The sequence below is a fragment of the Rhopalosiphum maidis genome, chromosome 3, assembly GCF_003676215.2.
Source record: "Rhopalosiphum maidis isolate BTI-1 chromosome 3, ASM367621v3, whole genome shotgun sequence".
Taxonomy (NCBI): Eukaryota; Metazoa; Arthropoda; class Insecta; order Hemiptera; family Aphididae; genus Rhopalosiphum; species Rhopalosiphum maidis.
The window spans coordinates 35,907,451-35,919,458 of NC_040879.1; the positions used below are offsets into that span (position 1 = coordinate 35,907,451).

General features: G+C 27.0%; 1 protein-coding gene across 2 annotated transcripts; it reads left to right on the forward strand.

Annotated features, from left to right (window-relative positions):
- Nucleotides 1-2,115: 2,115 nt before the first annotated feature.
- LOC113558732 lies at nucleotides 2,116-7,297 on the forward strand. 2 transcript variants are annotated; one of them, XM_026964257.1, is made up of 7 exons: nucleotides 2,116-2,239; nucleotides 2,911-3,047; nucleotides 3,429-3,572; nucleotides 4,639-4,838; nucleotides 4,904-5,029; nucleotides 6,864-6,929; nucleotides 6,995-7,297. In XM_026964257.1, exons 3-7 carry the CDS (start codon nucleotides 3,506-3,508, stop codon nucleotides 7,166-7,168), a joined length of 633 nt encoding a protein of 210 aa, XP_026820058.1. In that variant the 5' UTR covers nucleotides 2,116-2,239; nucleotides 2,911-3,047; nucleotides 3,429-3,505; the 3' UTR covers nucleotides 7,169-7,297. The 2 variants fall into 2 exon arrangements, with proteins under 2 accessions (XP_026820058.1, XP_026820059.1); XM_026964258.1 differs by lacking the exon at nucleotides 4,904-5,029.
- The last annotated feature ends 4,711 nt before the right edge of the window (nucleotides 7,298-12,008 follow it).

A 12,008-nucleotide genomic window follows, 5' to 3' on the forward strand; every position in this document is an offset into this window, starting at 1 on the left:
TGAAAATGTAAGGGTACCTATGTAAAATAAAAAAAACCAATGTTAAAATATTAATATGTTTATTAAATAAAATGTATATACATTTTTAAGAATTATTTATAAACCATTTTCTTATAGCAAATACTTTGTAAAATGTACATCGTTTTGGATTATACTCCATATGAAAAATACAGCAAGGTAAAGTTTCGTCATTACATATTTGATCCAAACGAGGGCAGCCCAAGTTTTCAATGTTGATGAGGGCGACGTGAGATATATACTCTATGAGAACTTGTTTTTTCTGTTCACCTTTGACGTAAATGCAGGTAAACTTTAATGAATTCAATATTTTTCCGAGTTCTTCATACTCTATGTCACCGTGTTCTATAGATAGTTGATGATAATTACGCTCCAGCCACTTGTTGGTTTTACGACTTTTGTTATCCTCCATCGATTTTGAATGTTTAAAAATCCAGTGTTGGGTCGCCCATGTTGCCGTGTCTACTATAGACATTTCTTTAATCATATATTTATTGTTGACGCCAAGTACACATTGCATGTCCAAGATGGCCGAAGTCATTACAGCTTGTCTTTATAATACGTTTCAATAGTATTAAGACGACTGAGTATAGCTGGTATTATTTTTTTAATTTCGTCTATACTTTGTTCGATTGATTGAAATGATATTTCGCCTCTTGTCATATGCTCAGCTATCTGTATACATGTCAATTGTACCGCTTCTACTTGTACTTCTTGAATTTGTTCGGATTTCTGATTTTCTTCGAATAAATGTTCGATTTTATCTAATCTAGACGAAAACGATTTGACTTGCTACTAGAACGGATACTCAGCTATTAACAATTTTGATCACCAATATAAAGTAGGAAATATTGATAACGCTAGTGTCAGTGGCATCCGCGACATCCTGGCGACCGGTAGAAGACATTTATTTGTGATTATTACTGCCATTAGGCAGGAAAAAGTTACAATAATGTCCAGGTTGTGTGTGAAACGATAGTGTCATTTAGTTAATTGAATAAGATGGAAGCTATTAGTATATCGAATAATCCTAATGGTAGGGTATTTTCTTTAATTGAATACATATAAATATCGTTCAATATAAATGGTCAGTGTGTGAATATTCAATTGAATACATATTATCGTTAATACGACGGAAGTGCCTTTCAATGGACATTGCTATGGCGTTTTTCAATAATAATAGTTTTCGCTAAGAAATATGTTTGAATATTGATATTTAATTGAATCAGGATAATGTACCTACTAATAGCAGGAAATGTATCTTATTGTACTTCGAAAGTGTCTTTCAATTTATTGATATTTATTTGAACACAGATAAATGTCTCTTTATTGTAAATACGTCAGTGATATATACGTCAGCGGGTTGGGGTTGCGTCGGCGGCGGCGGGATGCGGGATGCGGTGGGATGCAGGATGCGGTGGGATGAGGCTCTAGAACATACCATTTTATCCTACTCATATAGGTAGCTAATATGAATCTACTATGGGATTAAATCTGTCATCAAAATCGATGCCGAAGGTTTGATCATTCCCTCTTGCCATTATCCTAATTTTATATTATTCAACAACAGAGCTCGACGATGCATATACACTTAGCTTTCAAAATGTAGGTTCCCTACAAAACCCACAACACTATTGTTTTTAATTGATTAAATATAAGCAAACAAAATTTTTTTTCGATATTTACATTGCAAACATCTTTAATGTAAACATAATATACATCAATAAAATTAATATTATTTAATTAAAAACAAATAAATGCCGGAATATGTAACATAAATTAGATTAGGCGAATAGATGATTTCGTAATTTCGTATAAAATTTTCAATCTTTTTGATCGGTGATATATTTTATAACTCGTAAAATATACTTTTAACACAAAAATGTAATTTTTATTTTTATTAACCGCAAAATTAAAATAATGTAAAGTTTTTCACATAATCGTTATAACTTTTTAGATTTCTAAAGTTTCTAATGTTTAATTTATTTTTAGAAAATTCAAAACGTGTTATAAATGAAATGAAAATATGAATTTATTCATTGGTTTTCAGGCCTTGGAATATCATCATGTAGTTATGTTGGTGCTGTCCATGTAGATTGTGGTTCAGAGAATGTCAGTATTCCGGAAATACCAAATGAGTGCACGGCTATAATTTTTGATGGATTTAATATAGATTCAAATAACCAAGTCAATGGACCTAGCGGAGAAGATAATTTATTAGGTATTATTACTAAAATGAATAATTAATATCTATATATTAATCAATTATTTAATATTAATAAATAAAAATCATACTGAATATTATTATAATATATTAATATAATATTTAAAATATATATAAATAATAATTAAAATTCTATATTTAAAACTATATTTATTAAAATTTTAAATACACTCGAGTTGTAAATACAAAATATCTAAAAAATTAATTTAATTCAAAATTTGCAGTAATCCCTTTTGTATAGTACCATAAGCACGTAGTTAATGGTTAACCAGATATAAACAACTTGATGTATAGTCACTGAATTAGACTCTAGAGCAGTGCTCACAAACTAATTTCTATGGATGTCCGTTTTGAAAATAACCAAAATGGTCGCGGTCCCAAACAGTTAATGACTAGTGAAATACAGAATAATTTCCATTACTCAAATAATCTTTAATAAATCTACAACGAGGATAATGATACGTAAAAAAAGTATTCACGGTTCGCCAGTTGGTGACCCTTACTCTAGAATATAGAATATAATAATAGAATAAAAATAATTTATACTAAACGTTTTAATATAACATGTAAATGTAATTATATAATTTATAATATATATATAGATGAATTAGACTTATTATTGAAAAGTTCTAAGAATGTATTTATATTGTACGGACATGAAACTGAAGAAGACTGGGCTCAAGTACTTGCTACTGAAATAAGTAATAATGCAACAAACTCAACGAATGAAATGAAAGGCTTAAAACCTTTTTTGGACAAGCATCCGGGGATAAAAGGTCTACTTATTAATAATTTAGAACTTGATGTAAGCACAAATTTATTATCATAAAACAGAATTATATTATATTTATTCTATCATCGAGGTCAAAATAATGAAAAGAATATAACTCATTTATTTTAAATACTTTCGATATTTATAGTTAATACAGTGTTTTCACTGTAACTAACAACTTAAAATTTTTATTTATATTTATTGATTTTAATTTGGATTTATTGGACATATTTAGTTAAATAAATGAGTTAATTTATAAATTTAAAAAGTTAATTTTGTATACTTTATTTTTCATTATTTATATTTATAATATAAAATGATTCGGACCACTTCACTTTTCCAAATTATTAAAATGTTTAATAGTTCATATAGATATTTAAAAATATTTTAATAATACCTATTTTGTTTTTAAAGGCAAACTCCGTAGATTTTCCCAAATACTCGGAAAATTTCAAAGTTTATCTTGATACAATGAGATCGAATTTTCTAATATGTCTATTGGCCTTTTATTAGTAGGAAAATTTATAGTAGATCAGTATACCAAACCAAAATTAACTTGTGAGTATATTATGTATTATCTTTTCCGTGTACCTATGTTTAATGTTTATGTATTAACAATAATCTAAGAAGTATTGATATTTTCAAAAACGGGTTGTATTTTTTATTATACTCGTATTGACTTAATCTAACTAATCGATAGAATTAATAATAATAGAATTCTATTGTTACAATAGAATGATAAATAACATCAGTTATTTTTCAAGGGATTTTCTTTTATAGTGATGTCAAATTTCTTAAGATTGCAGTTGTAATAACAAAATCGACTTTGTTTGTATAATGTTCACGGCTAATATATTGATGTTGGTTGATCATATATTTCTGAAAACATTATGTTATAATCATCAATATATGTACACCTATAGTGGTGTTATATAGTTCTTCTAATTCGGTTATCAGTCAATTTAGTTAAAATTTAAATATAATATGAAATAAAAACGATTTACCATAGGTATAATTATATAGCTAAGTCATATCTTTTTAAAACGTATAATGAAAACCTGATAAAATACAAAAAAAAAGAACCATATTATCATAGTTTTTCATTTTCTCCAAAAGCAAAGTAAGCAACATAAGACTTTTAGGGACACTTGCAATTTCATTTTTAACCTGCTTCTGAATCTAGAGTGCCTTTAAAATTTTACAGAAGGATGTGGTAAATCATTCCCAATAGGTAATAGAAGATTTTTGGTTAAGCAAGGTATTAAGTAATATTATCTCAACTTAATTCGTAATTTTATGGGTCGATAAGTATCAATATTTTCAAATAAATAAGCACTAGAATAAATTATAAAAAAAAAATAGCTAAAAACATAAATAAAGCTAAAGTTGATTTTTTTGCTAACGCAACTGCATTTTTAAGTGATTTTTGATTTACACGAAAAAATAGTACGTAAAGAAAAGTATATTATTAATATAATTTTTCATAACCATTTTATTAAAATATCAATCTTTTAAAAAATAAAAAAAAAAGTACGGGCTTATATAATGTTATTTTTTTCACAGATATTAGTTGTATGACTTATCGTTAATAACAATATAATACTTATTTAAAAATTTTAAATAGGGTTGAATTTTACAATAATAGATCCGTCAGTAGATTTCTACATGATTTCTGTAGTGACCTTTAATGAATGCACTGATCAATTCAGACTTCTTGGAACAGCACCAATAGGAGTACTTACTTCAAAAAATAATACAGGTTCAACGAATTCATCAAGCAATGGTTCAACGAATTTAACGATGCCAGTTACAAACTACACATTGGTATTGAACATTATAATTAACAAAGTTTGCTGAGTTGGATCTTCTAAATAATTGTATTTTTCTAGAGTAATTTAAGAGATATTTTAGTGGACCTATCTGTTCCAAAAAATAAAACATATTATAGATATAGATTGGGCCCATTGAGCAACGATGACACACTTGATGGAATGTGTGCATCGACTGTTAACAAGGTATACAGATTCAACATCAATTAATAAATGACTTATGATTAGTTAATAATTACAGTTATTAATGTGATAACACACGATACACTAGGAACGTTGCATGATAATAATAGTAAAGAATGTTAATATTAGAAACTTGCTAAGGACATACATTACGTTATGCGCAACAAACCGTTAACTACTATAAATTTATAATACTTAACCTATCAAATAACATTACGGGTTATCATCGTGATTAAAATACTAAAATAAATAACGAATTAAAAGATCATACAACAGTTTCGTTGTTCATTTTCACACTTAGCCTGTAGATACGATACCCATTTTTAAAGTATTATTTTTATTGGAATTAATGTATTAATCTAACAATTTTGGTATGAAGTCGTAATCGCATTTTTTTTATATTACTTACGTATAAAACATTAAAATTATAACATTTTACGCTTAGTTCCAAGTTGTGCTAGCTAATAATATTAGAACGAATTATTTAGACCTATTATAAATTTTGCTTAAAAGTATGAATATCTGTATTTTTTCGTTCGTTTATTACAATATGCTATTTTTTAATCAAGTCACAAGTAAATAATTAGTTAACATTTAAAAAGGGTAGAAAAGTGGGTACGCTCTGCTGTATAGTAGAAATGGAGAGCAGCTCACTTTAATGGATATGTTAAATTTGAATGCAAAGAATGGTATCATTGTATACGAAAGAGGATTCTGAACGGAAATGATTTGTTAGTCTATGATTTATTATATTATTAGCTATATTCAAATTGTATGTATCGTTTTTTTACGCGATTTCGTAAAAAAATAAATTTCATACGCTCATAAGATTTCTTCTATATAGAAGCTAGAATTTTCTTTTACATTTATCTGAAGCAAGACTTATGGAAAACGAGTAGGTCCCTGTTGATTGCATTATGCTAGTAGCATTTTATCGCGACAACTCCAAGGCCGATGGGTATGCTATAACGATGTCATATGTGATATATATTATGCATATAATAATCTGCGCCGTTTTGGTCAATTTATCTGTGTTTCTGTTTCATCGTATTATTGTATTATTAAAAAAATTATAATGAAAACGCCAGTGATCGTATCGCCCGTTTACCTACAACCGGGACAGCAGTGTCGTGATCATAGTCATTTTTAATATTATTTCAAACGTATCGAAACGAAATATAATCAAGTGTATAATATGATATGATAGAATAAAATAGAATATATATAATATTGTTATATTGTAATAATATAAAATTGGCTGCGGTCAACATAAATTGGTAGCAGAGCGTAGTTGTAGTGGTTTCATTATAATTAATTTCGGTATATTTCAAGTTTCATGTTATTATCGGACGAGCAAATAAAGGAGCTGGGTATTACTACTCAAAAACATGATGATGGTCACAAAAAAAAAAAAAATCACACATCATTGTAACATCAATATATCCATCACTCCGTTCAGAATCTAAAAACATTCGTAACTCGTTAAAAAAATTAAGTATTTTAAAACCCAATCATTAATAGCAGAATAATGTCGTGACTTTTGTGTTTGATATTGTTAATTGATTTTAATATTGAGCATTATTAGCTGAAATTGGTCCTGCCGAATAAAAAATTTACTATTTAGCAATTGTACGATCGAGAAAACAGTTTCAAACATAAAACAATATAAGAAAGAATGTTGTAGGCACTATAGTATATTAAGAATATGTGTTCTGATATGACATGTGCAGACGTGAAGTACCAGTTTGAAAAATGAAACACAAAGAACTAGACGATTTAACCGAAAACTTTTTGCATTTTAAATGTATTAATTTTGTATAACTAAACGTTTTTATAGATATGTTTAAATTCAACTGATTCAAGTTCTTGGTGTTACGAAACTTTAGACTCGTTTAATGCAAAAGTAATATTATTTAATGAATAAAAATATTTGATTTATTTACCTATTTAAAATAAATAATTTTTTAGGGTAAATTTGCCAATGACAATGGAGCAGGATTTGTAGTTAATATTATAAAATTAGATGATCCTAAAAATGATTGTAAGTGTGGACCATACCCTTCGTTTAACGCTATTCTAGATGGTTTTAATGGTAAGAATACTAATATCACAAAAGAATGTGCTTTATCAAACAGATCTTAGAAGATATAGCTAAACAATTTTTGGACGATATGCATCACCTCATATTTAATCATTTTGTATTGTTTTACTAAAATAATTTTTTATTTTCATTTATGGTCTTGGTTTATGCTATGATAATATTATTTAAGATTGTTCACATTTTGTTTATTAAATTTAATCAATTTTATTATAATAGAAAATTTCAAAAATAAATTTTTAATAATTTACTAAATGTTTGTTTTTATTGATTCTCTTATAATACAATATAGTTTAAGATAATGTACGATTATTTTAACAGAGATTGCTACCAATATATTAATTACCTCAAAAACTACAAGAAATTATACTTTTATCAGATACCAACTGTAAATTGTATGATGGGGGCTGGAGGTATATCATCCACATCTTAGTATTCTCCGATTTCAAAAAAAAAAAAAAATAATAATAGCCCAATGTATTAGTATTTTAATTGTAGCTATTATAATGTGTTTATCAAATTTATAAATATGAAATTAATTTTTTCAAATCACTTTGAACATTATATTCAACAATACGTTTCGAGATTTCTTTTTAAACCAAGTTTACAGTATATCTAGCAACTTATTGACTTTCACTGAATCGTTTAAGGATATTTTGGATACCCCGAATGAAATTGTTTTTTTAAGCATATGCCATAATAAAGGTAATGATTGTTGGTCCAAGTGACTTTCTCGATGACTTGTTCAAAAATCTGGTATAATTATAGACATCAGGTATAAAAATTGTATAAAAACCATACATTGATATAAATATTTTATCTTTTATAATTGTATGATGACAGACGACGTAGCCTTCAATTCAAAGTAAGATAAATTGTACTTATTATTAATACAATTTCAAAACAATAAAAAGTAATAATTGTGGCCTAAAATAATACATCTTATTTATCATTGTAAACTTTAATGTGGAACAAATTTTACAATTATATTAAAACATTAAAACCTAATAAAAACATTAAAAAAATTATTTTCTTTTTCAAAAGTATCGATGTATCGTCAATCGCATTAACTAATCTATTTATCTAATAGAATGTATGAAAATATAATTAAATTCGTTATAAAATTGTGTCGGAAATGTTTATCTTACATTTTTAAACACATTTGTTTCAATATTATTAAAATTTTAAGATAGGATTGACGCTGTACCTGTTGGTGTAACGATGTGGTGGTGAGGTATCGGCGATGTTGGTAAACGGTGAAAAGGGAATAGGGGAAAGGAGATGGAGGAAATAAAAAAAAGAAAACACTTTGATCATGGTAGAAAACAAAACACCGTTTTATTGTTCTCGGTTTTAGAATTCGTAAAAAAACACCGTTGGTTTTGAAAGAAAAGTTGCAAAGTTGAAGGAGGCACGGTACGGCGATGCGTAAGTTAACAATTCGCGTACGGTGCGGCGGGTAAGACTAATTAACCTCGGGCCGGTTCACGGTCGTGTCGGGTCTGAAGTTCCGGACGCGGTTCGTCACACGTCCGTGTCCTCTGCCGTCGACTAGTGGTTGAAAAAGAGAGGTCATTGCGTGGCTTTCCGCGCAAATGTCGTTTGAATTCAAACGGTCATTGCGCAAGGCCGCGTCAGGATATTGAAAGGTTCCTGGGTTAAAGTGGGAGGGCGACTTCACGGACGTCTATTAAGAGTTATAAAATGCGCACTCGCGAAAAGGTAAACACGTTCTATAGGTTCGACTTACTCATATAAAAAAATTATTCGAAAATAATAATAATGATTAAATATTTACGAAAATGTAAGTATTACATATGTTTATACAATTCCTAACATACATTAACCAATATTTAATGTAGGTTTTCACTAGTTTTAGTAAATTTACTTAAGAGGACGTCGAACTTACATAACATTATGTTGTCTACGTCTTTCACAGATGCGACATAGCAAATTGTCGTTCACCACTTAACACCGTTAAGTATGTTATGATCTTTTTGAAACTTTACATTTTAAAATGATCATAATTTAATTAAAAATAACAATATCAATAAAATGTTACGAGGGACCCTGGATAATAATCTTAACTTTGAATTTTATAATAGGTCAGTTCACTCTAATATCAAATCTAACAGCACAATATTGAAACTGGTAATTGAAGATTTGGTATGTCGGACGTGTGTAAGACGGAGACAATATATGCGTATACTACATCCTCTTAATATTTTTATACTCACATATTTATGTTATATAATATAAAATAAATTGTAAGTTATTGCCAAAAAATTCTTTGTAGGTGATTGCGTAATTTCGTATTAAATTTTCAACCTTTTTGATCGGTGATATATTTTATAACTCCTAAAATATACTTTAAAAATGTCTTCGTGCAACAAAATAACAAATTTTATTTGAGATTTTGAGTACATTATACAATTATACAATTATTGCGTTTATATATTATTCTATAAATCAATATAACACATTATTTTAATTTGGATTCAATTTACAATTGGGTGTATGATAGCAAGACGCGAGTAGTTTCTCATTGCCTCTTAACAAAATGAGTCTCTAGTGAAAACGAACACAAATTAAAATAATTTACAGTAAATAATTTCATTTACGTTGGATTCCCATACCTTATTTGTACTAACCTTTGGTTATACATTCAACAAATATCTATATCATGAAAATTTGAACACCTATCAAAAGTTGAAATTCGAATATTTGTAGGAATAAAATTTAATTTTGACTATGGGTTTTCGATATTTTTTTAATTCCTGCTTTTAGTATCTGTATTAATTTATCAAATTATTTACTTACAGACAAAAATATTTTCATAAATAATTAGAAAAACAAATTATAAATGTTGGAAATGTAAATGACTATAAATAACGCAAAAAGAGTCAACAGGTATAGACAGTGCTTGATTTGGAAAATAAACTAGAAGAAGGTGCTCAATGGATTTTGGATGAATAACGAGCGAAAATGTGAAAATGAAAATATGAATTTATTGATTGGTTTTCAGGCCTTGGAATATCTTTCAGGTAGTTATATTGGTAGTCTCCACGCAAAGTATGGTATACCGGATGTTAGTGTTGCGGATATACCATATGCGTGCACGGCTATAATTGTTGATGGATTTTATATGGATTTAACAAACATGCAATGTTGCTGTACCTTGCGGAGAAGATGATTTATTAGGTAATATTACTAAAATGAATATTTAATATGTATATTAATCCATAAATTAATATTAATAAATAATAATCATAATGAATAAAATTATAGTTTAATATTTTAAATATACATAAATTATAATTAAAATTATATATTTATAACTTTATTTAAATACACTTGAGTTATAATACAAAATATTGATTTCACAAAATCAATTTATAATTAATTATGATGCAATATTGGTATTAAGTAAATTTGTAAATTAACTCAAATAAAACAATCCATCACAAGATATTTTTGTTTATAGAAAAGTTGCGAATCTCTATATTTTTTCATTATTTATTTATTTGACTATTTGATTTATTACTTAGTGAGCTAAAAATCTTTTCCCAGTCACTACGAAAAAAATATCAAACATTTATAGTGCATAATTTTGCATATTATTTACTATCAATATTTTCTGTGTATAATCAATATATTATTTCTAATCAACTATAATCTAACACGTTTAAAAAAAGAAAAAAATTTATTCAAAATTTCATTGAAATATTTCAAAAAGAGTGAAATTTTCAATTTTTCAATATTTCAACATTCAAGTGAAATATTTCAAAATTAGAACCCTAATCCTATGGTTATATTAGATAAAATCAAGTGAACTTTCTTCTACAAAATTTTTGAAATTGTTCATTAAGAGTTAAGCTTTTAGGCTATATTAAAGCTTCAATAGCTTAAGTGGTTATGGCAAAGCACTGTTTATACGTTATTATCAATTTATTAAATATCTGAAAATTAATTAAATTCAAAATTTGCAGTACTACCTTTTGTATAGTACCATAAGCACGTAGTTAATGGTTAACCAGATTTAAACAACTTGATGTATAGTCACTGAATTAGACTCTAGAGCAGTGCACACAAACTAACTTCTATGGATGTCCGTTTTGAAAATAATCAAAATAGTCGCAGTCCCTAGCAGTTAATGATTAGTGAAATACAGTATATTCTCCATTACTCAAGAAATATTTAATAAATCTACTACGAGAATAAGGATACGTAAAAAAAGTATTCACGGTTCGCCAGTTGGTGACCCTTGCTCTAAAATATATAATATAAATAATAGAATAAAAATAATTAATACTAAGCGTTTTAATATAACAGGTAAATGTAATTATATAATTTATAATTTATATATAACTGACTTAGACGTAATATTGAAAAGTTCTAAGAATGTATTTGTATTGTACGGACACGAATCTGAAGAAGAATGGGCTCAAGTACTTGCTACTGAAGTATGTAATAATGGAACAAAATCAACGAATGAAATGAAAGGCTTAAAAACTTTTTTGGACCAGCATCCAGGGATAAAAGGTCTACTTATTACTAATTTAGAACTTGATGTAAGCACAAATTTATTATCATAAAACAGAATTATATTATATTTATTCTATCATCAAGGTCAAAATAATGAAAAGAATATAACTCATTTATTTTAAATACTTTCGATATTTATAGTTAATACAGTGTTTTCACTATAACTAACAACTTAAAATTTTTATTTATATTTATTGATTTTAATTTGGATTTATTTGACACATTTAACTTGTGTTAATTTTGTATACTTTATTTTTCATTATTTATATTTATAATATAAAATGATTAGGATTACTTCACTTTTCCAAATTATTAAAATGTATAATAGTTCATATAGAT

Bases quoted from the DNA above. Each gene is read 5' to 3' on its own strand.
- LOC113558732 (XM_026964257.1), top strand. From the start codon at position 3,506: ATGTCTATTGGCCTTTTATTAGTAGGAAAATTTATAGTAGATCAGTAT. The intron at 5,030-6,863 runs GTATACAGATTC...ACGTTTTTATAG, and splicing joins GTGCATCGACTGTTAACAAG to ATATGTTTAAATTCAACTGA. The intron at 6,930-6,994 runs GTAATATTATTT...ATAATTTTTTAG, and splicing joins TAGACTCGTTTAATGCAAAA to GGTAAATTTGCCAATGACAA.